Source organism: Erithacus rubecula, assembly GCF_903797595.1.
Source record: "Erithacus rubecula genome assembly, chromosome: 14".
Classification (NCBI taxonomy): domain Eukaryota; kingdom Metazoa; phylum Chordata; class Aves; order Passeriformes; family Muscicapidae; genus Erithacus; species Erithacus rubecula.
The window spans coordinates 19,165,602-19,180,809 of NC_136666.1; the positions used below are offsets into that span (position 1 = coordinate 19,165,602).

Genomic DNA, 15,208 nt, shown 5'->3' on the forward strand with positions numbered 1-15,208 from the left:
GGGGCTCTCACTACAGCCCCAGAGGCCAAACTGCTCATGGGGGTGGGAGGGAGTCCCCCACACTGCTCTTCACTGAGCATATTCTGGTGTGGCTTGGCTGCACACACAATCAATAGAAACCCACTTTCGTGGAAAAATCAGGTTCATTTTAGCTTTCAGGTTGCAGAAGACAACGGCCCATCTGCCCAAGCTCCCTGGAAAGCAGAGCAGCCTGGGGCTGCACCCTTGCCTGCAGGCACCCCAGCCTGAGGAACCCGCAGGATTGCAAGGGAAAGCAATGAGTGGGCAAAGTGAGTGGGCAACAGCAGGGAAAGGGCAGAGAGCCCACACAGAGAAACCAGCAGAGAAAACCAAGTAACAGGCAGCAACAGCAGGCAGAAACATCTGGATGGACCAAATTAATACCAGAAGGTTTACCCAGCACAGAGCAGCCTGCTCTGCCCCCCATGCCAGCAGAGGCGAGCCCACAGCCCCTCTGCTGTGCTGTCCAGCCCCCTTCCTACACATCCTCACACTCTCCCGAAGCTAAGGCTGCAGTTTCTTCCCTGGAATCTCTCCAGTCCACCCTGGATACTAGCAGCAGGCCCTTTGGTGCCCAGGGAGCTGGGATTGCCTGGCCCAGGCAGGATCTGTGCTCCACAGGGTCCTTCTGGCTCCAGCAGCTCTATTCATCTCTGGCTCCCAGACACAACATCTCACTGCGGCCACATATGGGGACTCAGGCCCAGCCCAAACACCCTGACCTTGTCCTTGAGATACAAACAGCAGCTACTCAAGGTGGGTTCTGTAACTCCCTGCCTTAGGCTTTGTCAGCAGCAGTTGTAATGCTGCCAAGGTATCAATTCACAGCCTAGGCTGGCTCTGCCCTGCTCTGGGCTGCAGGACGTGCCCTTCATCACATGTCCTGTCATAGTACCCTGTCATCACCTGCTGTACAGGTGCAGGGATATCCTTGCCCAGCCTAAGTCCAAAAGGTGCCTGTGGCCCTTGGGGCGTGCCACATGAATTGTACACACAGGAACACAAGCACAGAGGCAGGGAACACCAGGCTGGAAGCCCACCTCCAGCCCAGCAGTAGGAATGCCACACGGGCTTCGGTGGGCTGGGGAGGGGGTGCTCACAAGCACGGACACACAAACCCAAAGAGCAGCAGGTGTGGCTGGCATCACACTGAGGGGCAGACTGGCCCTGCCCCAGGCTCACTCGTGGAATGGCTGCGAGCCTTCCATGGCCTCACACCAGCCCAGGAATGGGGGCTCAGCCCCACAAAGTGCCTCCCACCCGCTGCAGCCCAGCTGCCAAGCTCTGCAGAGCCAAGGTGTCAGCAGCACTGCACTGGGGAAAGGGAACATGGGGCAGAATCTTTACAGTGAAGTGCATCTTCCTGCCCTGGCCTCCAGCCCCTGCAGCCACAGAACTGAGCCAGGCTTGAAGGCATTTCCCTGTTTGCCCAGGTCTTTAGTTTTGCTTCACCTGTATGGGACAGTGTCTGCTTTATGTGCAATCCTCAAGCTTCCCCTTAGCTTCCGTGGCCAACTGTTCCTCTGAGCCCTGTTAAAGCCCATTCCTTGCCACGTGGCACAGGACTCACCAGGTGGGAACATACTGTGACAACCCTCAGCATTAACAACATAAACACAGAGCGGGTGCTCTGGTTGTGCCTGAACACAAAGGCCAGAAGCACACAGCTCCACTCTTGCTTATTCCTGGCGGAGGCTGTAGGTGCTGAAGGACTATAAAGGTGTTGTAGGATTATAAAGGCACTCATGCCTCAGTTGCTCAGGCAAACTACCTGCTTCAGGGCATCAAGGGAGCCCTGCAAACCATCTCACACAGGGACACACTGAAACAGGAGAGCCCTGGACAGAGCCCCCATTTCTGCCTGTGGCAGAAACTGGTCAGAATGGATGGCACTGCAGGGACATCCTTCCCCAGAAGTAGAGCAGGGACTGAGTCAGAATGCCAGGCACAGCCAACTGGGGCTGCAAGGGGCTGGGCCCACCTGCCCCCACGCCTAGACAGCCACCTCCACCTGCAGCCCAGCCAGATCGCAGCCACCCAAAGGGATCTGCCCAGCCCTGGCATCTCTATAGGCCAAGGAGAGTCCCCCAGGAGAGAGCCAACCTCCATAGTGATCTTGGCACCACAACAGGGTGGTACTGCTGCAAAAAATCGGGTCTGCTCTCCACTAGACTGCAGGAGATGCTGCCAGAGGGATGTCTCTCAGCCCAGACCAAGAACACCAAAACACTTCCCTGCACTCCCTTAGGGATCGTGCTCCAGTGCTGACCCACCAACTGGAAAAGCACGTGTGCTTTGGGCTTTGCTAGCTGCCAGAGCTGGCCTCACCGCACACGGCCTCTGCCACACAAGGATGAGACCATCTGCTCCACTACCGCCAGTGAGCTGCTAAAGCTTGGCTCTCCCTCCTGCTTCCTAAATTTCCCTGCCAGCAAGCAGATTTCATGGAAGATAAAACCTCTTCCTTTCTTCGTAGAAGAACAGAACGTGGCAGATGTGGCTGTAGTGGCTTGTGACGCAGTTTTACCCAACTTAGGAGAAACTATTATCTTGTGCGGCAGGATGCGCACACAGGGACATCCTGCAAGCAGCCACCGGCTCCGACACTGCGAAACCTCGCATGCCTCGGAAGCTGAGACATGCTGACGCAGACAGCAGCCGGCTGCTTATGGAAAACCCCCAAGAGGCAGCCGCGGTCCCAGCCTGTCCCCACGTTACCGCAGCCACGGCAGCGGGATTCCCGGAGCCGCCGCAGCCCGGCCGTGCAGCACGGCGGAGCTCCTGCTCCCCCGGCAGCGGGCACAGCGCGCACGAACCGGCCCCGCTGTGCACCGCGGCGAGCAGCGTTTCCCAGGCTGCGCGGGGGAACGCGGCACGGGAACGCGCCGTTCGCAGGACGCTCCCCCGGCTCAGCGAGTCACGGTGACCCGCGGCGCCGGCTCTGAGCCGGGCCGGCACGGAACGCTCCCTGTGTGGGGACACGGAGGGTGGGCACGCGGGCACGGCCGGGCCTGCAGGGTCCCTTCACACACGGCCGGAGCAGCGGGGCTCTATCGCGGCGCTGCCCCGCCGGCCCATGGCCCCTCGGCCGGTGCCTCGCCCTGCGCCCGCCGGGGGAAAAGCCCGCACGGTGCGGGAGGGAACGGACCCTCTCCCGGCCGAGGGCGGATGGCGAAGCGAGCGGGGACTCCGCTGCCCCCAGCCCCAGGGCCGAACACCGGCACGGGCACGACTACGAGCGCCAGGCCCGGCCCCCGGCACCGACCGGCCGAACGTCACTTCCGGCCCCGGCACGGTCCCGGTCGCGACGGAAGCGGCGGCGGTTCCGGTTCCGGGTGAGCGCTCGAGGGGCCGTTGTCAGCGGCACCGCTCGGTTCGGCACCGCTCGGTTCGGCTCGGCCCGGCGCGCCTCAGCCTCCGCCCGCCGCCACCATGGCGGTCCCCAGCGCCCTCATGAAGCAGCCGCCGATCCAGTCCACGGCGGGCGCCGTGCCCGTCCGCAACGAGAAGGGTGAGCCGGGGACCCGGGGCTCCGCGGGGTGGGCGGAGGGCAGGGGCTGAGACCGGGGCGGCGGGGCGGCGGCGCCGAGACCCCCGGTGACGCCCCGGCGCCCGCAGGCGAGCTGTCCATGGAGAAGGTGAAGGTGAAGCGGTACGTATCGGGCAAGCGGCCCGACTACGCGCCCATGGAGTCCTCGGAGGAGGAGGACGAGGAGTTCCAATTCATCAAGAAGGCCAAGGAGCAGGAGGTCGAGCCCGAGGAACAGGAGGAGGAACTGGCCAACGACCCCCGGCTCCGGCGCCTCCAGAACCGCATCGCTGAGGACGTGGAGGAGCGGTGAGTGCTGGGTCAGGTCCGGGGCCCGCGGACTGGGACTCTGCCGTGCTACAGGTAGAAACTGCGCAGGGCAGGAGCTGGGAACATTGTCCAGGCAGTGCAGGAGTGTCTGGGACTTTTCATATCCACACTGCCCTGTGCCTTGGGCTGCTTTCCAACCAGGAGCTAGCCAGGTGTAGCCCATGTCCAGGTGTGTTTGGGTGCACAGTAGATAAAACAGGCTCCCAAATAGAAATTAGTGTAGCATGCTGAGGCTCAGGGTAGTGAGGAAGGATGGTGTCTCATGAAGTGTACTCTGGGCAGGGAGCACTGAGTGCTCTTTGCCTCCTATGGAGCTGCTGTTGGTTTTGCTTACACTAACAAATAGAGTTCTCATTGGGAACTCCATTTTTCCTTGAAACATGGACAGGGAAGAGCTGCCAGTGCCCAGCCACTGCAGCCTCCTCCATCAGTTCTGGCATGTTTGGCAGTCCCAGTGCTTACCATGTCCTTGCTAGAAGTGGTTTGTGAACAGACCCTTTCCTGCAGCCCCCTTACGTTCCAAGTGCCGTGTGCTAACTGGGGTCTCTTGCAGGCTGGCAAGGCACCGCAAAATCGTGGAACCTGAAGTGGTTGGAGAAAGCGATTCAGAAGTGGAGGGGGGAGAAGCCTGGCGCCTGGAACGGGAGGACACCAGTGAAGAGGAGGAGGAGGAGATCGATGATGAGGTGTGTTTGCAGAGCCGGATAATGGGGCTGAGAAAGCTGGAAGGACACAGGCTGGGACTGCCTTGTGCATGGGTATGTGGGCTGGCTGATGTGTCTGGACAAGTGTCACACCTAGCCATGACTTAACTGGTGGGTCACCATGCTCTGGCATGGGACAGGACACTGGGGCAGGCCACACCACATCCACAGAGGCAGGTGCATCTTCTGAAAGCCAGCACTCCAGCCATGACGTGTGTTTCACAGGAGAGAAGTGGTGACAGGGCTGCCCCTGACTGCTCTGTGCTTGTCCCCTGTAGGAGATTGAGCGTCGGCGTGGGATGATGCGTCAGCGAGCACAGGAGAGGAAAACCGAGGAGATGGAAGTGATGGAATTGGAAGATGAGGGTCGGTCTGGAGAGGAGTCTGAGTCAGAGTCTGAGTATGAGGAGTACACGGACAGCGAAGATGAAATGGAGCCACGTCTCAAACCGGTCTTTATCCGCAAGTAGGTGATGGAAGTGTGTGGGCTGGCCCTGGACCGTGGTAGTCAGAAGCTGGGACCCAAGGCCTCGCTGCCATGGTGTCTTCTCACTGTGAGGAAGCCATTCATCTCCTTGGGGCGGGACGGGATGGTCACAGTCGGGCAGGGCACAGCTAGGGGCAATCCCTGCATCCACAGCCCCATATCAGCTACATTGGGTTGGTGTGGGATCAGGCTGTGGAGTCTGACCAGAGCTCTTGGGCAAAGGCCATTCAGTGGCAAAGAAATGTAGTAGTTCCCAGAAAGGGGAGAACCCTGGGACTTGACCTGTCCTTGGAGAGGGCAAAGGCTGAAAGCAGCTGCAGTGTGGGAGCCAGCGAGAGGCTGAGTGGCTGCACTCGCTCATGGGAGGGCTGAAGGCTGTCATGGCTCTGCTCTCAGGAAGGACCGGATCACAGTTCAGGAGAGAGAAGCAGAAGCCCTGAAGCAGAAGGAGCTGGAGCAGGAAGCAAAGAGGATGGCAGAGGAGAGGCGCAAGTACACACTGAAGGTGCAGAGGGGTGGGCTGGAGGCTGGAGGGGGCAGTCACTGCAGCAAGCTTAGCTTGGATCTCACTGCAGATTGTAGAAGAGGAAGCAAAGAAGGAGCTGGAGGAGAACAAGCGCTCGCTGGCAGCGCTGGATGCACTCGATACAGATGATGAGAACGATGAGGAGGAGTACGAGGCCTGGAAAGTCCGTGAGCTGAAGCGAATCAAACGAGACCGCGAAGAACGAGAAGCGTAAGTATTGTCTGGTGGGCAGGAGGCTGAGAGCCCACAGGCAGCTGAAGCACCTTTTCCTCAGGCTGCCCTTTGGCAGCAGGATCCCAGCTGGACTGAGTGCCCAGAGCCCCTCCTGCCCACCCTTGGGGTGCCTTTGCTCCCCAGCAGTAAACGTGTAAAGCCTGAGGTGGTAGCTGGTGACAGGCTCTCTCCCAGGAGATGCTGTGGGGACACGGGGTCTCAGGGGCTTTTCTCCCCCCCAGCATGGAGAAGGAGAAGGCAGAGATCGAGCGCATGCGGAACCTGACAGAGGAGGAGCGCCGGGCTGAGCTCCGGGCCAATGGCAAAGTCATCACCAACAAGGCAGTAAAGGGCAAATACAAATTCCTGCAGAAGTACTACCACCGTGGAGCCTTCTTCATGGTGAGTGTGCTAAGGGCCAGGCATGGCTGCTGTGAGACATTTTCCCTATGGGGAGCCTCCCCTCTCCCACTGTGCCCTGGGGCTGGGGGTGCCCTGGGGCCAGAGACAACCTTTAGAGGCAACATGGGGCTGAAGCTGGCCCAACTGACACCAGAGCATGTCAGTTGAAATGGAGCTGAAGCTGCAGAGATGTCCCTGTGCTGCTGTTTGGGCTGACAGACCCTGCCAGAACCAAGTCAGTTCTACATGGGCCATTGGAGAAGCAGCCTAGGGAACAATGCTCACATCCCTCACTCCAGCAGGAGTTAATAGGGCTGCAAGTACTGTGGCAGCCCTGGCAGAGCAGCAGTATGACCTTCAAGCAGCTTCCCCCACTGCTGCCAAGACTTGCTAGAGCCTTTAAGACTGAGCAGGTGTGTCCTCCTGCAGGATGAGGATGAGGAGGTGTACAAGAGAGACTTCAGTGCTCCTACCCTTGAGGACCACTTCAACAAGACCATCCTGCCCAAAGTGATGCAGGTAGGTGTGCTGGTAGAGGGTGCCCAGCCCATGCCAAGGGGGGAGTGTTGTGGGCATGGGGTGCAGCAGGTCCTGATCCCCCATGAACAGCTGCTCACAAGTTCTTCTGCTCCCCAGGTCAAGAACTTTGGGCGCTCAGGGCGGACAAAGTACACACACTTGGTGGACCAGGACACCACCTCCTTTGACTCTGCCTGGGGCCAGGAGAGTGCACAGAACACCAAGTTCTTTAAGCAGAAGGCAGCGGGGGTGCGGGACGTCTTTGAGAGACCCTCAGCCAAGAAACGAAAAACTACTTAAGGGCAGAGGCAGGAGGGTCTGGTGTGGCTGAGGCTGGCAGGAGGGCACTGCTCTGCCAGAGCCTGGGCAGGGCCAGAAGGGACATGTTCCAGGACTCCTGTGGTGGCAAGCCCTTCCCCTGCCTGTACCATGATGAGGTGTCCCACTCCCTGTGCTGAGCAGACACGGGTTCCTTGCCCACACAGTGTGGAGGATGATGGCCTGTGGTGCTGGCCAGGCTGGTGACCACACTATGTTCCAGCAATGGCCACCATGGAACTTTGGCAGTGCCTGGCACATTGCAGCAGCACCCTTGGCTCCAGCACATCCACTTCTGGAAGAATTACAGGACTTTTGCAAACATATTGTCTACAATCCCTTGCTTGTACTGTCCCTGGTATCAGTCTGGGCCCTGTTTTGGGGTGGTCAGCGGTGGCCCTACCTCCTCATGGTGGTCCTGCAGGGCTTGGCTTTTCTACCTGTGTGGGATGGGAGGGTTTGATTAAAGGTTGGATTTTCTTACACACTGTGGCTCCATTCTTCTTAAAGACATAGCCATCCTATTCTGTGCCTTCCTTGTGAGCCATGGTGAGCTGGAGCAGCACAGGAGGCACCAGCTTGGGCAGGGCATGCATGATCAGCTGCCACCACTGCCTCAGGCCTGTGCCTGGGCCTGTGCTGCCCTGGGGCAGAGATAAAAAGGGGACAGCAGCATGTCTCAGTGCTCAGGCAGGTCCCTTTGTCCTGCTCCAGTCGCAGGGGTGCCCAGCTGACACTGCCAACACAATGCCACATGGCTGGGCCCCACTCGTGGGCACCACGCACCCAAGGCCAGGGGCACGTCCTCAGCACTGTGTAGACCACAAAGACAGCCCAGTCCCAGCAGTGCCTTTATTGGTACGGCAAGAGCCCACGCCCGGCAGCCCGTGCCTCCAGCTCAGTTGGTGAGGGTGATGAGAGCCTCCACCACGTTGCCCATGTGCTCGCGCAGGCTGCGCTCCGCTGCGGCCCGGGATATTTCCATCTCCGTCATCTGCAGAGAAACGGCCACAGCCCCGTGCAGCATCGGCAGGGCCCCGCGGGCTAGGCGGGCCCGGGACACCCAGCCCGGGGCACACCGACCGGCCTCAGGCGGCGTGCCTCCATGGGCGCAGCTTCGCACCCGACACCTGGGACGCGTCACGACTGCCTGGGGTCCCGCCCCTACTCACAATCAGCTCGAGATCCTCCTTCTTGATGGTCACTTTGGCCAGTTCTTTCTCCCTAGGACAAGAGATGGACAAACCTCCGGTGAGCAACAGCCCCTGCTGGGCACTGCCCGGTGCTCCCTCGGCCACGAGGCGGGCAGGAGAGACCCCTGTGAGCAGCGCGGGGCTGGCAGGGGGCCGCATGTCGCACAGGGAAGCCGACGCCTGGGTCGTGTCCCGAGCGGTGGCGAGTTGCAAGACAGGCACTGTCCCGGAGTGAGCGCGGACGGTTACCTCTCCTGCTTGGCTTTCTGCTCCCGGGACCTCCGGTCTCCGATCACCGACATCGCCTGCAGAAGGAGCGCGGTCACCCCGCTGCGCGGCACCGACCGGGTCAGCGCCCCGCCGGCGGCACGGGCACCGGCACGGGCGGGCAGCCGCGGTGGTCAGCGCCCGGCTCGGCCCCGCTGCAGGCAGCGCCCGGCCTCCCACCCTGGCCCGGTCCCGGTCCCGGTCCCGGCCCGCCGCCGCACCGTCTCCAGGTTGGAGCTCTGGATCTCCTTCTCCTCCGCGTAGTCCGTGACGCGCTCCAGGTCCGCCGCGCCGCTGTCGTGCTTCCGCGGCTTCTCGGCCGCGCGGCCGCCCGCCCCATCGCTGCCGCCGCCGGAGCCGTTCGGCTCCGTCTCCAGCTCCAGCTCCACATCGCCCTCCGCCGCCATGCCGCCGCCGCGGCCCGCTTCCGGTCACGTGCGCCGCCGCCGGCGGTAGCGAGCGGCGCGCGCCGCCGGAACCGAGCGCGGGCGGGGCCGGTTCCGCCGCCAACCCGGGCCCGCCGAGCGCTCCCGGGGCCCGGGCAGGCCGGAGCTGGCAGTGAGGCACTCCCGGGCCGCTCGCCGCCCAGGCGCGGAGCCAGGCCGGGCGGGCGCAGCCCCGCCGTCGCATGGACGGTCGGACGAGCACGGCCCCGGGCGCTGCGGGCCCGGGCTGTGGCCGTGCTCCCGTGCCCGGTGCCGGCCCGGCGGAGGATGCGCCGCAGCACGGGCCCGGGCCCGCCCCGCCGCCTCTCCCATGTCCCGGGCCGGGCTGTGCCCCGGGCGGGATCTGTGTCCCCGCGGCCTCGCACCCGCCGTGTCGGCGCTCTGCCAGCACGGAGCCTGAAGGGCTGTGGCGCAGCTGAAGAAAGGCGATGCCAGCTCCAGCCCCTACAGCCCCTCGCCTGTCCCCAGCTCCCGCCGGCCGTGTGGCGTTCTGCTGCCCGCGGGATCTGCTCCCGCGAGCCGGCGAGGTACCGGGGTCCCTTGGGTGCCTCTGTGCCCGGGGCTGCTCCGGTAAACTCCACACCTCAGCCCCTCCACAGAGCTGTACGGTTCTGCTCTGGGATCAGATCATCCTGTGCAGACGCCCCGTGCCCCTCACGCAAGCTCATGTGCAGGCCATTGCCGGGGCCTCACCCTGCCCACGGGGCACCGGGGCCCAGGCAGGGATGCCCACGGCCGGGAGTCACTGGGCAGTGCCCATGGAGCACCCCAGGGTGGCTGCCCGAGGGAAGAGCGAGCAGATGGCAGGGCGGGCCGAGTTGACAATCCCCTAATCCCATCAAGGCCACGGGGGCTGAGCAGAGCTGAGCTGGGCCATGGCGGGCACAGCGGCACGCGGGCACCTCCTGCACCCGCTGCTCTTGCAGGTGGGACCGGGGGTCTGGCGGGGCTGGGAGGGGGCTGGGAGCGGGGCTGGGAGCGGGGCTGGAGGGGCAGGGTGGGCTGGGCAGCGCTGGCCCCTCGGGATCCCCGCTGACCGTGCCCCTCCCAGCTCTGCTGCGGCTGTCACGGGCTCCGCGTGTCCACGAGCACGCGCATCCTCTACACGCTCCTGCACGTCCTGGCCTCTGCCGTGTGCTGCCTCATGCTGTCCCGCACTGTGGCCCAGGCTATCGCCGAGAAGGTAACGGAGGGAACTGGGAGTTCTGGGGGTACTGGGGTGCCAGGCACCTCAGGGCACCCAGGGGTATACAGGGGAGCACTGGGTATGCCAGAATTGCCAGGGGCATCAAGAGCACTGGAATTCTCTGGATAATGGGACACTGGGATAGTAACAGGGCTGTTGGGAGTGCCAAGGGGGAAGTGCCAGGGGTACCAGAGATGCAGGATTTGCCTGGCATGCTGGGGCTCCCAGGGTACTGGGGAAGGTACTGGCAATAGTGGGAGTATTGAAGGTTTGGATGTGCTGGATGCCATGGGCACTGGGGGTGCTGGGTGGACACACCAGCAGCCCTGTCCCACCAACCACTGTGCCTGCCAGGTACCCTTCTCAGTGGTGCTGTGTCAGCACCTGCCCGGGGGCACAGACTGCGAGCAGCTGGTGGGCTCCTCGGCCGTGTACCGGGTCTGTTTTGGCACTGCCTGCTTCCACCTGGCACAGGCTGCCCTGCTGCTCAACGTGCGCTCCAGCTCTGATCGCCGGGCACAGCTCCACAATGGGTAGGGACGGGCCGTGGGGCTGGCTATCCTGGGGTGGGGCTGCCAGGGCCTCTGTCCTCCTGACCTGAACTGCCCTGCAGGTTCTGGCTTCTGAAGCTGCTGGTGCTGGTGGGCCTCTGGACCGCCAGCTTCTTCATCCCTGAGGACAACTTCATCCAAGGTATGTCTGTCCCTCCCCAGTCTGAGCTGGCACCCTGGGCACCCGTTTTGACCCGTCTGCCCTGTGCCATGTCTACCTCTGCCCTCTTCTCCCAGTCTGGCACTACACAGGTGTCTGTGGGGGCTTTGCCTTCATTCTCATCCAACTGGTGCTGATCACAGCCTTTGCACACACCTGGAACAAGAACTGGTGAGTGCTCGGGTGCTGGGTGGGTACCTGCCCACTGCCACCGCTCATCCACTCTTCTGCAGGCTGACAGGGGCTGCACAGGACAAGCGCTGGTATCTGGCCGTGCTGCTGGCCACAGCCACCTTCTACACCCTTGCCTCTGCCGCCTTCTCCTTCCTCTACAAGTTCTACACCCACCCAGCTGCCTGCCACCTCAACAAAGCACTGCTTGCCATCAATGGCAGCCTTTGTGGCATCATGTCCTTCATCTCCATCACGCCATGCGTGCGGCTCAGTGAGTATCACGCAGCACAACACGGTGGGGGCTGCCCTGCTGCCTGGCCAGCTGTGGTGGGGGCTGGGGGTGACTGTGGGACCCAGCTCAGGGCCAGCACAGGCACTAGAGGAGAGCCTAGCTCCCAGGGTTCCCACTGGCCCTTGCTATACCTTGGCTCAAGGTGTTAGACAGGCAGGTGGCAGGAGGGGACTGCTCAGGGCCCGCTCAGAGCCCCGCTCGTGGCACTGCACGAACTCCAGTAACACCTCTGTCCCCACTCCTGCAGAGCAGCCGCGGTCAGGACTGCTGCAGTCCTCAATCATCAGCTGCTACGTGATGTACCTCACCTTCTCTGCACTGTCCAGCCGCCCCCCAGAGAGAGGTGGGTGTCCCTGTCCCCCCAGCAGCCCCCGCTGTGCTGCATGCCCTTCTCACCTCCGCCTCCCCGCAGTGCTGCATAAGGGGCAGAACCTCACCGTGTGCTTCCCGGGGCTGCGGCAGGATGAGCTGCAGACAGAGGACACCACGGTGGCCGTGCTGGGCGCTGCCATCATGTACGCCTGCGTGCTCTTCGCATGGTGCGTGTCCCCTGCCCAGGCACAGCCTCCTGCGGTGCCAGGGGTGTCCTGAGGGCAGGTGGAGATTGGTGGGTGGACAGGGGCAGCACAGCAGAGCTCCTGTGACCATTGGGAATCCATGAGGCGGGCTAGGAGTCTAGCACAGGGTGATGGGTGCCTGTGTTATGATTTCTGCCTCTCTCCTGGGCACAGCAATGAAGCCTCGTACCTCGCTGAGATCTTTGGGCCCCTCTGGATGGTCAAAGTCTACAGCTTTGAGTTTAAAGTGAGTATGGATGCAACTGTGCTCCAGGTCCTCCTCGGGCAGCCCAAGGCCCCGTTCTAGCCAGAGAGAGGGGCAGGTCTGTGTGCCAAGCACAGAGGGCTGCCCACACCACCTGCCCTGGCATCAGGCATGGCTCAGCCTGGATCAGTGGCCACATAGCTGGGCAGTCACCACTCTGCTCTTCCTGCAGAAAGCTTCCTGCTGCTTCTGTTGCCCTGAGAAGATGGAGGAGGAGCTGAGAGGTGAGTGCAGTGTCTGTGTGGGAGAGAGGGCAGAGCCTGTGTCCCAGCCTGGGAGTGCCATGCCCCCACACTCCCCCAGGCACTGACCAGACATGTGAGCAAGCAGAGGAGAGTGCCAGGGGACAGTTCATCATCCAGGATGAGCAGGACCGGGTGGTCTACAGCTACTCAGCTTTCCACTTTGTCTTCTTCCTTGCCTCGCTCTATGTTATGATGACACTCACCAACTGGTTCAGGTAGGGCTCTGTGCTGCTGCCCAGCCTTCCCTGCTCTCGCTCCAGACCTCTGTGCCAGGCCGTGATGGCACGAGCTGGCACCTGCTGGGGATGCCCAGGGCTCTGTGCCCACAGACCTGCACTGCTCCAGTGGCAGCTGTGCAGCGCAGCAACAAGGGCTGGAGCGCCCTTGGCAGAAGGGACATGCCCAGGGGTACGTGGCCACTGGGACACAGGGCGACCTGGTAGCTGCAGCTGGCACTGGAACCCCCTGTGCTGGCATTCCTTGGGCACCCAGCCCTGCCCTCTCCCACCAGCTACGAGAATGCGGCGCTGGAGACCACCTTCACACACGGCAGCTGGTCAACCTTCTGGGTGAAGGTGTCCTCGTGCTGGGCTTGTGTGCTGCTCTACCTGTGGCTGCTGCTGAGCCCCTTCTGCCTCCACGGCTCCCCACAGCACCGGCACAGCACCGGAGCACGGATCGTGCGGCGCCGACGCACTCCACAGCGCATCAACGTCTCCACATAGTCCCTGCCAGGACAAACTGCCCAGGGCTGGTCCCTGCTGTGCCCTGTGCCTGTACCCTGGCCCTACTTGGTCCTCCTGGCCTCCCCTGTCCCAGGAGACAGCAGCATCTGAGAGACTGAGAGGAACATGGGAGGTGGATGCTCCCAGGGATACTGGCCCTGTGCTGAGCCAGGACCACCCTAAGGGCCAGAGCAAGCCGGTGGCAGGTGCTCAGCCTGCAGCCTGGTTGCCCTGGCCTCACTGGGAGAGCAGGGCTCTGCCCTGGCTGCCACTGCCATGGTGCATTCACTGTAAATACCTGCTTCAATACATTTTTATATAAACTCTGAATTGAGCCTGTGCCATTGCCCTGCACAGGCTGATGCCATGGAGATGGGGAGAAGGGCTGCGAGCCCTGTGAAACACCCCGAGCGAGCAGCACTGCTGCAGGTCCCTGCAGAGCCTGACCTGGGCGGGGGGTTCTGCCAGACCCCCATACTGCAGGCAGTACAGGCTGTCCTCACATCCGCACAGACCACAGGCGGCTGGCCATGGCGAGCAGCAGCTCCGCAGGGCCCCGCTGCCAGCCCCAGGCTACAGCTGCGTGTTCTGCGAGACCAGCGCCAAGGACGGCACCAAGGCGGAGTCGGTGCTGCATCTGGCTGGGTGAGGAACCCCGGCTGCCGCGGGACCCGGGCGGGCTGCCGCCACCCCTGCGGCCCTGCAGGGAGACGAGGAGCCGACGGGCACCGGGCTCAGCGCTAGGCTGGCCCCACCGCCGCCGGGCCGCTCGGCGCCGCGCCGGCCGGGCAGCCCCGCTGGGCCCGCCCCGGCCGTGCCGCAGCCGCAGCGCGGCTCTCCCCGGCGCGCAGGCCCGGCCGCCATCTCTCACCGCCGCCCTCCGAGCGGCCCCGAGCCCGGCTGCGCCCGGCGCCACGCCGGCCACGTTCGTCCCTCGAGGCTCCCGGCTCTCCCACCCGCCCCGCGGCGCTCGGCCCGCGGCCCCCGCGCGGATCCCCGGGTGCTGCCCGCGGGCCGCCCAGGCCCGACCCCGCCTTTGTTCCTCACCATCGAGATGCCGCTGCTGGACTCCGCCGCGGCCGCGCTCGGTCCTTCCCTCGGCGGCCGCGATGGCTCCGCCGGCAGTACCCGTGCTCGCCCACCCCCCGCACGGCGCACGGACCAGCAGACGCAGCGTGCAGGGCTCCACAGCTACTTTAATAGGGGACGGCACCGCAGGGCGCGGGGCGATACCGGGGGTCCCGGCGGGACCCGGCCTGGGGCGGCGCGGGGCATCCTGCCGGCGGGACCGGCCCTGGGGCGGCAGCCCGGCGCCTCCGCCCGCTACTTGTTGCCTTCCTTCTTCTCGTCGGCCTTCTTCTGCTTCTGCTGCATGATCTCCGAGTCCCTGCGGGGAGCGCGGCGGGGCTGGCGGCGGGGCCGGCACCGCCGCGGGGCGGGAGCGGGGAGCGGGGCGGGGGAAGCCGGCGGGGCCGGCCCGGCGCTCACCTCTGCTTGCGGGCGGCAGCCGAGAGCCCGTCGTCCCGCCGCTTGCCCTTGCCCGAGTCGCTCTGCTTCTTCAGGTTCTTCTGCCGCGCCAGTTCGCGCTGGTTGCCGCCTGGCAAGGCGCGGCCGCCTCAGCGCGGCCCGGCCCCGCTCACGGGACCCCCCCCACACCCGGCCCGACCGCTGCCCGCAAGGCGGGGCCCGGATCGCGACCTGACCCCGGCCCCGACGCACTCCTGGGCCCCAGAACAATTCCCCACCACCCCGGCCCACCACACTCGCCATCCTCAGCCCCTTTTCTTTCTTTCTTTCTTTCTTTCTTTCTTTCCTTCCTTCCTCCATTCCTTCCTTCCCCCCCAACTCACGGGTCATGGCGCCGCTCCCTCCCACCGCCACTCCACCGCCACGTCCCGCACTGACCCCCCCACGCCCCGCCCCGCGCCGCGCTTTAAGGGACGCCACAGCCAATCATTGCGCCGATCCATCCCCTTCTGCGCTCCCATTGGCGCGTCTCTCCAGCACGGCCCCGCCTGATTGGCCGCGGGCTATGGCCTCCCTTCTGCCGGCGGGGGCGAAAATCCCGGAAGGTTGGGCGCAAGCGCCGCAGCCGCCC

The 15,208-nt window shown here is 63.8% G+C and overlaps 4 protein-coding genes across 4 annotated transcripts; 2 read left to right on the forward strand and 2 right to left on the reverse strand.

Annotated features, from left to right (window-relative positions):
* The first annotated feature begins 3,295 nt into the window (after positions 1–3,295).
* On the forward strand, positions 3,296–7,530 carry MFAP1 (microfibril associated protein 1). Its single transcript, XM_079318144.1, has 9 exons — positions 3,296–3,532; positions 3,640–3,859; positions 4,434–4,566; positions 4,863–5,050; positions 5,468–5,576; positions 5,647–5,807; positions 6,053–6,212; positions 6,642–6,731; positions 6,849–7,530. The coding sequence occupies exons 1-9, from the start codon at positions 3,454–3,456 to the stop codon at positions 7,029–7,031; spliced, it is 1,323 nt and encodes a 440-aa protein (XP_079174270.1). The 5' UTR covers positions 3,296–3,453; the 3' UTR covers positions 7,032–7,530.
* A 357-nt stretch (positions 7,531–7,887) lies between these two features.
* Positions 7,888–8,956, reverse strand: HYPK (huntingtin interacting protein K). Its single transcript, XM_079318145.1, has 4 exons — positions 8,731–8,956; positions 8,492–8,547; positions 8,222–8,273; positions 7,888–8,043 (listed from the first exon to the last, which is right to left on the reverse strand). Exons 1-4 carry the CDS (start codon positions 8,914–8,916, stop codon positions 7,948–7,950), a joined length of 390 nt encoding a protein of 129 aa, XP_079174271.1. The 5' UTR covers positions 8,917–8,956; the 3' UTR covers positions 7,888–7,947.
* A 738-nt stretch (positions 8,957–9,694) lies between these two features.
* SERINC4 (serine incorporator 4) lies at positions 9,695–13,433 on the forward strand. The gene is made up of 12 exons (XM_079317758.1): positions 9,695–9,881; positions 10,007–10,138; positions 10,496–10,674; positions 10,755–10,834; positions 10,930–11,023; positions 11,086–11,297; positions 11,566–11,661; positions 11,731–11,857; positions 12,050–12,122; positions 12,313–12,364; positions 12,444–12,600; positions 12,897–13,433. The coding sequence occupies exons 1-12, from the start codon at positions 9,831–9,833 to the stop codon at positions 13,108–13,110; spliced, it is 1,467 nt and encodes a 488-aa protein (XP_079173884.1). The 5' UTR covers positions 9,695–9,830; the 3' UTR covers positions 13,111–13,433.
* An 853-nt stretch (positions 13,434–14,286) lies between these two features.
* SERF2 (small EDRK-rich factor 2) lies at positions 14,287–15,098 on the reverse strand. Its single transcript, XM_079318066.1, has 3 exons — positions 14,961–15,098; positions 14,599–14,707; positions 14,287–14,497 (listed from the first exon to the last, which is right to left on the reverse strand). Exons 1-3 carry the CDS (start codon positions 14,965–14,967, stop codon positions 14,434–14,436), a joined length of 180 nt encoding a protein of 59 aa, XP_079174192.1. The 5' UTR covers positions 14,968–15,098; the 3' UTR covers positions 14,287–14,433.
* Positions 15,099–15,208: the final 110 nt, after the last annotated feature.

Excerpts from the sequence above, each read along its gene's own strand:
- HYPK (XM_079318145.1), bottom strand. The coding sequence starts at position 8,916 with ATGGCGGCGGAGGGCGATGTGGAGCTGGAGCTGGAGACGGAGCCGAAC. Across the intron at positions 8,274-8,491 it reads CAGAAAGCCAAGCAGGAGAG|GGAGAAAGAACTGGCCAAAG; the intron begins GTAACCGTCCGC and ends CTCTTGTCCTAG. Across the intron at positions 8,044-8,221 it reads AGGAGGATCTCGAGCTGATT|ATGACGGAGATGGAAATATC; the intron begins GTGAGTAGGGGC and ends GTTTCTCTGCAG.
- MFAP1 (XM_079318144.1), top strand. The coding sequence starts at position 3,454 with ATGGCGGTCCCCAGCGCCCTCATGAAGCAGCCGCCGATCCAGTCCACG. Across the intron at positions 3,533-3,639 it reads GCCCGTCCGCAACGAGAAGG|GCGAGCTGTCCATGGAGAAG; the intron begins GTGAGCCGGGGA and ends CGGCGCCCGCAG. Across the intron at positions 4,567-4,862 it reads AGGAGGAGATCGATGATGAG|GAGATTGAGCGTCGGCGTGG; the intron begins GTGTGTTTGCAG and ends TGTCCCCTGTAG.
- SERINC4 (XM_079317758.1), top strand. The coding sequence starts at position 9,831 with ATGGCGGGCACAGCGGCACGCGGGCACCTCCTGCACCCGCTGCTCTTG. Across the intron at positions 11,024-11,085 it reads CACACCTGGAACAAGAACTG|GCTGACAGGGGCTGCACAGG; the intron begins GTGAGTGCTCGG and ends ACTCTTCTGCAG. Across the intron at positions 11,298-11,565 it reads CACGCCATGCGTGCGGCTCA|AGCAGCCGCGGTCAGGACTG; the intron begins GTGAGTATCACG and ends CCACTCCTGCAG.
- SERF2 (XM_079318066.1), bottom strand. Across the intron at positions 14,498-14,598 it reads GCTGCCGCCCGCAAGCAGAG|GGACTCGGAGATCATGCAGC; the intron begins GTGAGCGCCGGG and ends CGCTCCCCGCAG.